We start from the raw sequence: 14,573 nt of genomic DNA, 5'->3' as shown, positions 1-14,573 counted from the left end.
AGTCGAAAGGGTGCCCAATAAACACTGATCAAAATTATAGATCCTAATATACATTGTTGGCCTTTCCATGATTATAATTATTATTCAGTTTCTGAAGAACTTTGAAAAATCGCTGGAGGCTCCAGAATGACACAAAAATGATTTGTTTCCAATTTTAAAGGGTTAAAAGAAGTAATTATTTAAAATGATTTCGTTCTGTTGGAAAAAATTATTAGAAAATCAAGGCCGAGCCAGACCATACATGACCAAAAATAAAAAAATTATAATTTCGAATGTACCTCCTCATGTACCACATGATGTTATCCTCAACGTTATAACTGCCCATGGAGCTGTACCTGCAACAAAAATGAACTTTCTTCACCTTACTATGCAGACCAACCTCCGATCAGTTTTATCTGAGAGAAGGTCAGTATTTATCACAGAAGATACTGCAAATAAACTTCCTCCATCTGTTCTAATCAACTATGAAGAGGACCAATATCGGATATTTTTCAATGACACAAAAATCAAATGTTTTATATGCCATGAATTTGGTCACACCTCAAACCAGTGTCAATATAGCTATGAAAATGCTGCAAAGAATTCAGATGCTTCAACAATACAAACAGAAAATAATGATGACTCAAAAGTCTCAAATGTAACCATCTCTGAAATTCCTGAAGATGAATCTAATGAGAATAAACTCACAAAAACAGTTCCAGATAATGAACCTGCAAATAAACCTGAAGAACAAAATGTGAATGTGCAAACTCCATCTGATAATTTTGAACCTAGCCATGAATCTCTTTTCAGTGAGCTCCTAAAACAGACTCAGCCAGTAAACCTGACCAAATCCAGTGAAATTGAGATTCCTAGTACTTCCCAGTCACAAGTTATGAAAAGACCTTTATCAATTTACTCTGAATCTTCAATTTCTTCTATTAATACTGATATTTCTCAAACCCAAAATCCATCCCTAAATCCAAAACAACTTGAAACAAATGAAATCAATCCAACCTTAAAAGTTATAAAGACCAGTGATTCCAAGAAAATGAAAGCTGAAGATGAACCAATTTCCATAAAAGAGCAGCTCAAATCAATAGAAGAAAATTTCAAATTACATGAAAAGGAATATCCAATATCATTTTCGAATTTTCTAGTTATGATGGATATGTTGAAAGGACAAAGTGACCCAATGTCAACAATTACACAATTTACAAATGACATGGATGGTGTAGTGAAAATCTTGAACCAGAATTACCCACATCTTGATACTAGAACTATGAAGACTCGTTTTACCAAGCTCCGAAAGAAGATTTCAAAAGATAATGTCCAGAAAATGGAAACTGATGGTGATTCAACTTCTGAGTAATGGCATCAACCAGACAGAATGTTTTTTTTTTTTTTTTTTTTTTTTTTTTTTTTTAAATATTTGAAAAGATGTACTGTTGTAACATGTATGTAATGTCATTTCTTTCTCATACTATAGCTACATGTTTGTTAAATGTCTCCTATGAGCTGTTAAGTATTATTATCTTCTCAATCTTTGTACAAACTAAAGTTATTGAGTAGGTTTTAAGTTCTGTATTCTAGATTATCATATGTTATTAGTTACTATAGTTTATACTGATACTCAGCCTGAAGTTCTTGACCCCCCCCCCTCATTCTGGAAAATCTAAAAATCACATATCAACTAAAATCATACAAATATGACTTTTTTGATTCAATGGAACATAAATGGCATATATAGTCATTTGAGTGAGCTCAAAACCCTAGTTTACCACCAAAATCCTGAAATAATTGCCCTTCAAGAAACACACTTACGCTCTCACCATAACTTTAGGCTCAAAAATTACTCTTCTTTCCGTTTTGACTTCCCAGGAGGTGATAAAGCTTGTGGTGGCACAGCCATTTATATCAAAAATACAATTACATCATCCCAACTAAATATCTTCTTAGGTAACTTCCAAGCCAATGCTGTAACTATAAATACCCCACACTATAGCATAAAAAACCTCACAATTTGCAATATTTACATTCCCCCTCATCAAAACATAACCTTACAAGAACTAGAAAACCTTCTCATACAATTACCTAAACCATACATTGTACTTGGTGATTTTAATGCTCATTCAAAAATTTGGGGATCAAATTCAAACAATAATCGAGGCAATGTTATAGAGAAATTCTTATCAAAAAATGATATTTTTCTCCTCAATTCTTCAAAACCTACTCACTTTAATATATCAAATGGTACTTTCTCAAATATTGATTTGACCTTTTGCTCTCCAAATATTTCACACCTTTTAGACTGGAACCCCCAAGATGATCTTCAACACAGTGATCATTTTCCCATTACCATTTCCATTCCAAATCAAATTCATAATCCCACAAAAGCAAAATTTCCAAAATGGATACTAGATAAGGCAAATTGGTCTCATTTTAATAAAGAAGTGCTTTCATTAGATTTCTCTTGTCAAGACCTTGACTCTATTGTTCAGTACTTCACTGATTCAATCATTCAAGCTGCTATCAAAACCATTCCTAAATCTTCTTCAAAGGTCCCTAAAAAATCTGTACCCTGGTGGTGTCCAGAGTTGAAAATTGCTATTCAAGAAAGAAAAAGATCTTTAAGAAAATTCAAAAAATATCCTTCTACTGACAATCTCATAGACTTTAAGAAAAAAAGAGCAATTGCTCGCCGAACAAATCTATCAAAACAAAGGGATAGTTGGACCAAATTCATGTTGAATATCACTCACAGTACTAGTATAAAAGAAATGTGGACTAAAATAAAAATATTAAAAGGCTGCTATGTCCCATCTGACATTTCATATCTTCTCCACAACAATGACATTATTACTTCATTAGATAACATAACTAACACCATGGCTCAATCTTTTTCTAAAGTCTCAGCAACAAGTTCCTATAGTGAAGCTTTTCAAACAATCAAAAACCAAACTGAAAATTTAGTACTTGATTTTTCATCTGATAACCTTGAACCATATAATGCACCTTTCTCTATAAACGAACTACTGTACTGTTTAAACCACAACATCAAAAATTCATCACCTGGACCAGATGATATTCATCCATATATGCTGAAACATCTTTCTGACACCAGTAAAAATGACTTACTAAACCTCTATAATATAATCTGGTCTTCAGATTCCTTCCCTCAAACATGGAAAACTGCAACTGTCATTCCCATACTTAAACCTGAGAAAAATATTCACCTTCCCTCCAGTTACAGGCCTATTTCTTTAACTTCTGTCCCATGTAAAATTCTAGAAAAAATGGTTATGAAACGTCTTACTTGGTATATTGACTCTACAAATTCCCTCAGTTCTTTTCAAAGTGGCTTTCGGAAAAAAAGATCTACTCTGGACCATCTATTTAGTCTTACACAGGAAATCAATACTGCCTTTCAAAATAAAGAATTTGTACTCTCAGTCTTCTTTGATCTTGAAAAAGCTTTTGACAAAGCATGGAGATACAAAATACTTCAAAAAATACATTCTATAGGGATTCGAGGGCATTTAGCTTACTTTATTCAAAACTTTTTATCAAATCGTACCTTTAGAGTCAGAATTGAAAATACATACTCTGAACTTTTTGATATTGAAAATGGAGTCCCTCAAGGCTCTGTGCTTAGCACCATCCTATTTATACTCCTAATTGATGACATCTGTAGTATTATTCCTCAACCTCTTTCCTTAAGAATTTTTGCAGATGATATAAACATTTCAATACGTTCAAACAACATCAAACTAGCCTCAGAAATTATCCAAAAAACTCTAAATTGTATTGAAAAATGGGCTGAAACAAATGGACTAACATTTTCTGAATCTAAAACTCACTGTATACTTTTTACCAAGAGAAATAAAACCTACCCAGAACCTATCCTTGAATTCAAAGGACATCCTTTAGTTTTTAAACCAACCACTAAATTCCTTGGACTTACTTTTGATAAAAAACTTACTTGGACGCCTCATTTTCTCAACATAAAAGCTCAACTTAACAAACGTCTAAATTTACTAAAAATTGTTAAAAATCCAAAGTATAACCCATCACGCCAACTATTACTTCACTTGTACAAAGCTCTGATACGTAGTAAAATTGAATATGGAAGTCCATGCTTCACAAACCTGTCAAATAAAACTACTAACATTCTCAAAACTGTTCAAAATTCCTCCTTGCGCATCTGCATAGGTGCTCTCTATTCGTCTCCAATTGATAGTATTTATTGTGAAGCTGCAGAGCTTCCTCCTGATTTTAGGATAATTCTCATGACAAACAAATTCTTAACAACTGTTGCAATTAATCCATCTCACCCTCTTCAAAGGTCACTCAATGTCTACAGCTCTCAGCATTTCCTCCATACTTCAGGTCCAATCCCAGAATTTATCAAAAATATGAACAACCTACAAATTGACCTAAAAAACCTAATACATCAACCAATATCTTATCCCCCTTGGTCTCTCAAACCTATACAGATGGAATTCTACTTAAGAAACTACCCAAAACATGATCACTCCCCATTATTAATCAAGAGTCATTATTTAGAACTGTTATCAAACTATACTAAATATAACTTATGCTTCACAGATGGTTCAAAAATTACTAATATTCATACTGGTTATGCTTACTCAATTAATGACAAAGTTCTCAGTTTCAAAATTCACAACTGCGCCTCAATTTTTACTGCTGAACTCACTGCCATAAAACATTGCCTAATAGATATAATTTCCATTCAATCAGAAAATAAAAAATTCTTAATCCAAAGCGACTCACTAAGTTCACTGCTATCCATTCAAAACATTTTTTCTGACCACCCCATAGTCCAAGACATACATAAGTCCCTTTTTAACCTCCAATATTATGATTACTCAATTAGCTTCATGTATGTTCCCAGCCACATAGGTATCACTGGAAACGAAACTGTTGATAGATTAGCAAAAACAGCCGCTACCCCCTCCCCTCTTACCACTCTCACTCCTGATGACATTAAATCTCTAATCACTCACAACACATTTACTAACTGGCAGAACTTTTGGTCACAACAAACTTCAAACAAACTCTTCCAACATAAAAAAACTACTCTCCCCTGGAAAAATCTAGGCCACCTGAACAGAAAAGAAGAAATCCTGATTACCAGACTAAGAATAGGCCACACAAAAATTACTCATAACCACTTATACCAAAAAGAACCAAAACCCTCATGCCAATTTTGCAGAAACGAACCCATATCCATCCAACACATACTTTTCAACTGTCCCCAACTAAAACAAAACAGACTTACACTACAGATAAAAGAAAACCCACCTACTATCCCTGACGATCCCTCAGAAATACAAAAATTCATCTCCCTAGTAGAAAACATCGGCCTCACAAACCAAATCTAACCCCCCCCCCCTTACGGGTGTAATAATCTTGTAATTATAAACACCCCAAAAAAAAAAAAAAAAAAAAAAAAAAAAAAAAAAAAAAGATAAAAAATTATCACACGTAATAAGCAACAAATTTTTAAAGTTTTCAAAATTTTCAAAAATTCACCAAAAACCTATAAATGAACTTTAGTTGCTAAAATTTTCATTGCAAAGGTTTTAAAACCTGCTGCTTGATTTCAATTAAAACAGAGTGTCAATTTAAATGGTTCATTCGTCGGATTTTTTTCACAATTGAAAAACAAAAATGAAAGAATTGAAGAATTAATATACCGAACTGTGTTTGAAACGAAATCGAAAAACTTCAAGTATGAGCTGTGGAATGTCAAAAATTGAACATTTAAAACACAATATATATATCTACTGCAAAACAAATTTTTAAAAATAAAATAAAAATAGTTTAATTAAACTATTTTTGAAAATAAGGTCATATAAAATTTAATCTACTTTTAAAAACTTTTTCATCATTTTTTTGGTCGAAAATGTTTTTTGAAAAATGCACCAATTCTGATAGCTCAGAATAAATGTTAAAAAATGAATGAAATCAGAGTTTTATAATGTTGAAAAACGTCACAATCTTCTCCGTAGCCTATTTGAAAATAAAGCTGGATAATTATTGAAACATCAATGCTTATTCGTTTGAAATATCAAATTCTGGAATTCATACGTAAACAACTAAAAAATAAAATTCAAATTAAAAAAAATAATATGCAACAAAAGGAGTCACAAAAAATAATTTTTACAAAGATTTTGAGAAAAATTAATACCTATTTAAGTAGTCTAATAAAATAATATTCGTATGAAATATCAGCAAATGTGCAGAATTTTTTTTATATCGAGAAAATAGCAAAAAAAATTGCAATTAAAATTTATAAAACTGAGAAAAAAAGTTAAAATTTTTGAAAAAAATGTACAAAAACCATTGAAAATTTTATTAATTAATAATTATCCCGAAAAAACTAAATTTACTCGATGAAAAAAAAAAATGTACGTAACATGTTGAGACGCTAAAGAAAACTAAATAAATAAATCTAAAATAGAACCACCCGGCATTATGGTACATAATTTAGTTAAATTGTCAAATGACTAAAAAATTTGATGGCTTCATTTTCCACCTAATAATAACAAGTTGACAAATTCAAGTATCATTACGTCAGAAATAAACTTCGCTGTACTCAATAAATAATTAACACTTTGTTGAATAAAGCGAATTACCATGTCAAATGAAATCATAATAATGTTTCTATTGAATATTCTAAAATTTTCAAAAATATTAAAAGGCTATAGTACACTAAGTGGGGCGAACTGCCTTCTACTGGGATTTTTGATTATATGTTATTTCTCGTTTGGTACCAGCGAATAATAATTTTTGAGCGCATAAGCGATTTTCCTTCTTCACTCAGAACGATGGTGGGTGCCCTCCAGAAAACAATTTTCAAGGGTTTTACGCTGCCTCCGGCTGTTTTGAACCCATTGATTTGAAACTTGGTGTAAATGTCTAGATATTTGAGGGTAATGGCCCAGAATTTTTTTAATTTTTTTTTTTTGCATCCACAACGATTTTAAAATCCACTTCGAAAACTTCAAATTGATGCGCAGTGGGGGAGTTCAAAATCTACATAGAGGCCAAATTTTAAAAAAATATATTTTTCAGAGTATATTCTACCCCTGGTAATTTTTTCAGAATTTTTCGAGTGGTGGCCGCTGCTCCATGGCCATAAAACCGTTTGGAAACGCGTGTTTGTTCCCCCCAAAAGTGGTCAATTTGGGTCGATCGAAATTTTTTTTCCATCGCTATACATGAACAAAGACTCCGAGCTACACCAATAACCTACTCGTAATTTCGGATCAAATTCATCAATTTTTTTCTGTTTTATAATTTTTATTAATTTACAAAATTAGATTGCGTGATTATTTTCCAATTTGGAAAAATGTAATTACAAGTGGAGAAAATCTAAAATGAATACTGAAATAGGTACCTATTTTTCACTTCTATTTTTTCGGCAATATAGTAGAATTTGGTGGTCGATAAGTTGCGTATAGTTGGAATAAAGGAGTCAACTTTTGTGAGAGTCATTTTTGTGCTTACTTGTATTTTTCTCATTTGAGATTGATGTTTCGCCAACAACATCGAGAGTTTATTTCAGTTTTTTCAATTTTTTTTTAGAAAATTTAGAACTGAGTATTCTACATATATGAATACTTGGATATCATTCGAAGCCAGAACAAACCTTAGATATTAGATTTTGAAATAACGAAAAGTTTTTTCAAAATCTTCTGATTCTAAACTCGATTTTGGGAATTTATATTTTGAGGAAACATTCGCTTTTTTTTTCAACCCCCACCACTCTGAAAAACGCTTAGAACAATGCAATTTTTTTCAGCCGAATTTAGCTTTTAGAATAAACTTACACTTCTCAGTTCCCTTCTCACTTGATTCTCTATCTACAAACTAAAAATCCCAAAACAAATTTCACTCATCAAGAGTAAGTACACATAAGTTATCCTAAAAACTAATCCTCGTCTTCCGAACACGAATTTCCACCAATGTAATTCGACACAATATTCGAATCCTCGTAAATTGAAAATTCTCGACGCCATCGCCTCTAATAACTCTCGAGCAAGAACAGCTACACAAATACGTACGAAGGAATGAAAAAAAAAACCTTACAGCAAAACTCATTTGTGTGCTGGGCTAAACGTACCACATTTACAAGGCGTAATTAATGTAGACACGAAAGAAACCCCAACGTTGATCCGTTTTCCGAAAAAGACTCATGGCGCCTGCTGACAAAAAACTATGCATTTCATTTAACATTCGCGTAATACGATAACTCGTCAAAAACACATTCGCTTTAGGCGTTTTATCGCGCGCGGATTTCATTCATTTGTTATAAACGATTAACTTTATTAACTTCATCAATCACAATTCGGCTCGACGTTGATAATTTTTCTCGCTTTTTTCTTCCATCTTCTTCTACTTTATCGTACAAAATAACCCAGCAAAAGAGAGAGAAAAAAAACGCAAACCAGTCGAACAAATACCAACAACACTACGGTGTAGCAGAGCAAAACTAATCATAAAAACTTTTTAGTATAGGTACTTTATGCGTGCAACAAGTAACGAAAGCTGGTAATTTTTAGCATTTATCCGAATACCGTAGTAATACAGTCGACGAAATAGCTCGTCATTAGCTACGCTAATGATGGCGGCGAAACGAATATTATATTAAAGAAAAAAGAAAAAAAAAAATGAAAAAGTGAAAAAAAAACTACAAGAAAACCATAGCTGCAAAATCCTGCACTAGTGTTCGGTGTGATTATTTTTTACGAGGCGAAGATTTTCGCAAAATATTAAAAATTAATCCTTCGGTATAGCCGAGGCTTCAAGCTTGCTGCAGTTCATTAAATAATATAATCAAGCCTATGAAACAAAATATAAAACGGTACAACTAACCATAAACATTTTAGGTTACTTCTTGCTAATGGATTTGAACAATAAACCGCAATTAAATAATAAATTCAACACCACTTCGCAGTTTTTTTCCGGCAGCGACACAAAAACAGCTCAACGAGGATGAGGAGAGTAAAAAAAATAACACAGCACACACAAACTCACATATACACGCACACACACATAAACCGTGTACAACAGGCGGCCGTAAATTCACGCATCAAAAAATTCACAAACCACTAAAATGTAAATTGATCGATACTTTACCCTTTTTCCTCCGCACAACATGTTGTAAAATTTCTCTTATATAGGACTAACCGTGTCCAGGATTACTTTTTTTTAAAAAAAGGGATCACTTGCACTGTGTAATAAGGACCGGCGGCCGCACAGCGTACACGATTTTTTCGCCTTTTTTTTTTAATCCTTAAAACAAAAATAACGTCCTTATTATCTGTGTGCGTCGATTTGTCTAATAAACTAGATACATACTTGATATAAAAAATCATTTGCTCCTTATTATTTTTTACCGTTTTTCTTCGCTCTTTGTTTACAAATACACTTCGCCATGGAAACCAATTTCAAAACGATGGACAGTGTATTGTTGCCATATTATCTGAAGCCTAATCTTTTACGAATATTTCACCTCGTTTCAATTTACCTACTTTCATAATGTACGCGAATTAATTGTCAAACGGCGACTCGTTAATGCAGTTTGATACGTATTTGCGATTACATAAAAAAAAAAGCTTCAATTATTATGATCGCTATAAATGAAGTAAATACGATTAGTGAACGAAAAGAAGGCAGAGGGGGAGAAAAACACCGATAATTTTTCACTTGAAAAAGAAAATGTTCAAATCAAGGACAACTCTTTGGAGTTTGGATGATAAAGTGAAAAAAATTACCATTTTTATCGTTATCAGGTGTTTTTACGAGCACTTTGTTTCCGTAAGGAACCCTTTTTTCTTTCGATTCCGAAAAATTAGATTTCCATCAATTTTTTAGTTTTGTAGGTAAAACTGATTTTTATTTTAAAATTTCAAATTGAAAGTTTAAACGTGATCTTTTTTCGTAATTTTATGAAGTACTTACCTAACTACCTATTACAATAAAAAGTCATTAAAACATGAGACATGAATCGTCCTGTAGTGGAGTAGGTACCCAGGAATTATTCAAATTAGAGAAAGGCACAATCTGTCGAGCACACTGACAATGAGGAAGGATTTTGGATCGTGGAGAATCCAACAAAAATTATGAAGAGGTTTTTGAACCCGAAAATCGCAAATGAGTAACTTGTTTTTTTTTTTCAAGTAAAGTTTTGAATCGTGTACAGAATATGTTTTTTGCTTGAACCTTCAGAACCTTGATTATGAAAATATCATTGATAGGAATTTTACAGGAATCCCCCAAGTTGGCTATTTTTTGAAAGTTTGACATAATTTTAGCAACTCAATGATTTTTTTCCCTGTTCTTGAAAATCAAAGTCCACTTCATACAAAGTAAAAATTTGAAAAATTGGTATTTTTTTCAAATACTTACCCAACGTCAAGAATTGATTGCAATTTTTTTTAGTTTTTCAACTCAGACAAAATATTGTAAAAAAAAAAGGATATTCCTACACTTTGAAAGTTGAAAATCGTGTCAATTTGTTTTCATGTTGACTAAAAATTCTTGCAAAATATCAAGAATTCAGGGGAATTTAAGGATACCAACCTAAAATATTGGATATTTTATCAATTTTTTTCGAATTTGCAAATTTCTGACACATGGTATTAGGAACTTATGATCAGTAGATTTTTTTCCAAGTTTTCAAAGGTCGGCGTTGCACTGATCAGCCTTTCGCATATTTCAAAAAAAAAAAAAAAAAAACTCTCCCTGCCCTGAAAACATATTTTTGTTTCACAAAAACAACGACCAGACAAATTGAAATTAATTCTTATTTTTTTCATTCATTTATTCCGAAGTTTTATTTTTTAAAAATCATCAATTCATGTTTTTTTTCTCAATTTTATCATCGGTATTTTTCGAATTGTTCATCCCCCCATTCCCCTAAAATAGAGTACAGCAAACTGTGGGGGCAGAAGTGAAAAAAGGTACCTACCCAAGTTTGGAAAGTAAAATATCGTCTGATATTAAAATGCCAAGAACCTACATAGATTTTTACTATTTTTTGATTTTTTTTTTCAACTTTTTCATTTTCCCCAGAATAAAAAAAAATCACAGTTCCATTTTTCATTCTTTTTTTTTCTTTTCTTTTTTTAAATCGGAAAATTATTTCTTTTTACTTCAAAACCCTTTTAAATTTTGTAATATTTCATTATTATTGTTTTAAAATTAGGACGATTCTCATTGAAGTGTTCGTCGTCAGGAATACTCATTTCTACTAAATGTTACTTTTACTATCTGTAAATCTTTTATTTTTTTTTTAGAATGAACTTAAGAAACCTGACAGACAATTTTTGAAAGCTACACGGGTAGGTCAATGACCTTGAGAGTCCAGCAATACGGGTCAATGACCTTCTTGAGAAGCCTTAGGCGGACCTATGACCTCAAGAGGACAGATAGGCAGAAAGACAGACAGACGACTTTGGAAAGACAGGCAGGCGGGCAGACAACCTCGAGACACCAGTCAGGTAGGTTAGAGACTTTAAGAGGTTGGACAGACGGGTCAATGACCTGTAGAGGATAATGTCTGATCGAGCATCAAGTCAACTTGACTCATATTTTTCAATTTTGCAAATCTCTTTTTGATTGCCACACAATTTTTAAAATGGAAAAAAAACTCACCAATGTTGAATCTACTATCCTCGTCTTGTTTTCCCATTCTTCAAAAAAATAATGAACTCGTTCAAATTCTATCAAATTCGTCACATTGCTTGTACGTATATACTCGTAGTTTCCATCGATCGTCATTGTAAGAACCCGCAGAGCCAGCTTTTACGATGGTGAATTTCTCGTATTTTAATCTACCAAATTAGTTAATTTTTCCACCCTGTAAACATGCAACAAATATAAATCATTCGAGTAAAAGGCGTATGTAAGTTTGGGCATATACTAATTTTGCATCTTCATTGTACATGTAACCTAACACGCGATAGATTTAGCTCAGCTTAACACTAAAACCACAAATTTATCGAAGCACACAAAATTACTGCGTAAATCAAGTCATCGAAGGATACATTAAATACAAATAGGTAATTAGGTGCCTACTAACTTATCAATTTAACAGCCTTCCAAAATGATTTGCTCATTTTTGTGGCAAAAAGAATAAAGTTGATAAAACTCGCTTATTACTTATTATGCTCAATACATATGTAAAATAGAACTTGGTAAATTTTTCTACTTTGGAGGAGAGAGGAGTGGAAATAGGAACATAATATTATTCGGATGGAAAATTTACTTATTACAACCATATTTGAAAACTTATTGAAGTGGAAAATATTAAGTACATATTGAAGTACCCAGTGGATATTAAATTTTTAGCATACATAATAAATATTCAAATGGAAAATCCTCCAGTGGAAATCAAAACCAGTCGAACTTGAAAATATTTAAAAGAAAAATTCCATAGTGGAAAATGACCACGCAATGAATAGGTACCTACTAGAGCTGAAAATGGTACTCGCTGATAGCGGATAACTACTGTACCTGTACCGTCAATTCTCGCTTCTCGCTAGTAGCTGGTAGCGAGTTGAAAAAATTTCACACTGGTTCACATTATAACTTGTAGCGAGTTGAATGCGTTGCCGGTGTGCTGACATGACGTCATCATTGTCATCAAACACTATCAAACGTCAATCACACATACGAACGACATTCGTCAAAGCGTAACTCCTCCCACTTACATATTTTCAAGTTTTGGGGTGCGTGCGCAGACTAAGTTCAAAATCAATCGGGTTGTGCTCGCTATGCTTACACTACTATCTACACCTGAATCAACTTGATACCCGCCACTAGCAGGATTAGCCGATATTTTCACCAGATACCAGTTAGCGGGTAGCGTAACCGTTTTCAGCTCTAGTACATACTTCTTTTATGCTGGATGTTTTTTTATTGGGTAGGTACTAGAGCTGAAAATGGTTATGCTACCCACTAACCGGTATCTGTCTGGTGAAAACACCGGCTAACCCTGCTAGTGGTGGGTAACTGGTATCAAGTTGATTCGGGTGTAGATAGTAGCGTAAAGCGTAAGCATAGTGAGCACAACCCGATTGATTTTGAACTTAGTCTGTGCATGCACCCCAAAACTTGATAATGTGTAAGTGGGAGGAGTTACGCTTCGACACCTGTCGTTTGTATGTGTGATTGATGTTCGACAGTGTTTGATGACAATGATGATGTCATGCCAGTACACCAGCAACGCATTCAACTCGCTACAAGTTATAATGTGAACCAGTGTGAAATTTTTTCAACTCGCTACCAGCTACTAGCAAGAAGCGAGAATTTACAGTACAGGTACAGTAGTTATCCGCTGTCAGCAAGTACCATTTTCAGCTCTAGTACCTACAAAGGGAAACTTCTCGCTTAAAAGTGTAAGCTGCATTAATTGAGAAAAAAATTTCCAAGTAAGTACAGAGTTTGTACAAAATCAACAACTGAAATGAATAGATCTGTATCTAATACGAACTTTAGTGAATTTATTATCTATCTTATTCAGTGGCAGTTAATAATAATAATTTCTTAATTTTGATAAATTTCTACACATAAGAAAATTTGTTTATTTTTTTCTCTTTCAAAATCCTACACTGGTCTCTAGATAATACAATACACGATACGTAAGAAGAAACTTTCTAATTTCCTCAATCCAGCAAACGATAAGGGAAATGAAAGACCATGTAGAAAGCAATGAAACAACCCACGTATTCAATATCGCTACCTACCAAGTACCAAATCGAGTATGATCGATCTCTCCGACGATACTTACAACTCTAAAGGTTGTTGGTACCTATATAAAAACTCCAGAAGTAAGATTACCTTTACTAAAATAATCAACTTCCAAAGTATTTTCAGAGTTTTTCAATTAGTTTTGTTGTTTCATCAAGGCAAAAGAAGTTTCTAAATTATCCTTCTTTCATTAGAGAACATCGCACAGCTATCAAGTACGAAACGAACGAAAAGTAATTGCCTGTTGCTGCGTTACCGTGCGAACACTGCGAGAGAGATTGAGAAGGGAAAACGTTTAAGGATTATTGGTATTTTTGCGCGACATTGATTAGATGAAATTCGAAGAAAGAAAATGAGTTATTTCGGCTGTAATTCTGTGTAGGTATTTACAATGTATCTGTTGAGAGGCTGCTCATTGCTTTTCAGTGATATTTGAGTACAGCCAGACACAATTAGGTACAATAATATAAGAGAGAACAGTAATTATTTTTCAAAAAAAAAAAAAGGTAGGTACCTAATGAATTTTTCTTTTCACTGGATTATGTTTTTCACCTATTTTCTTCGATATTTTGTTAAAATGTCAAAAAATAAAGGATTTTTTCTTCAAATAAAATACAATTCTCAAAAAAAATAAAATAAAAATAATCACAGTCCATCAATTTGACATAATAATTATAAACAGGCCAAATTAATAAATTCACTGCCTCATTCTGTACAGATTCCAAAGCATAAACTAAGATGGAAAAATATTGAATTCTGTAACTGGTCTGCTTCAATACGTTCAATTTTCCACGAAGAAAAAATGTCGA

At 32.7% G+C, this 14,573-nt stretch overlaps 1 protein-coding gene across 4 annotated transcripts in view; it reads right to left on the bottom strand.

The window, feature by feature from the left end:
- The window catches only part of LOC135849518 (calmodulin-alpha), a 97,532-nt gene extending 85,724 nt beyond the window's left edge, over positions 1-11,808 (bottom strand). For 2 of the 4 annotated variants that reach the window (XM_065369996.1, XM_065369997.1), the window contains exon 1: positions 11,668-11,808. In XM_065369996.1, the coding sequence (XP_065226068.1) occupies positions 11,668-11,793 (126 nt within the window). In that variant the 5' untranslated portion in view covers positions 11,794-11,808. Of the gene's footprint in view, positions 1-8,883; positions 8,908-9,147; positions 9,184-11,667 lie in introns of those variants that run through there. The other 2 variants (XM_065370000.1, XM_065370001.1) reach the window with 2 other exon arrangements.
- Between the last annotated feature and the right edge of the window lie 2,765 nt (positions 11,809-14,573).

Source organism: Planococcus citri, chromosome 5 (assembly GCF_950023065.1).
Source record: "Planococcus citri chromosome 5, ihPlaCitr1.1, whole genome shotgun sequence".
Taxonomy (NCBI): domain Eukaryota; kingdom Metazoa; phylum Arthropoda; class Insecta; order Hemiptera; family Pseudococcidae; genus Planococcus; species Planococcus citri.
The sequence above is the reverse complement of the archived record's forward strand: the minus strand, read 5'-3'. Positions and strand labels throughout refer to the sequence as shown.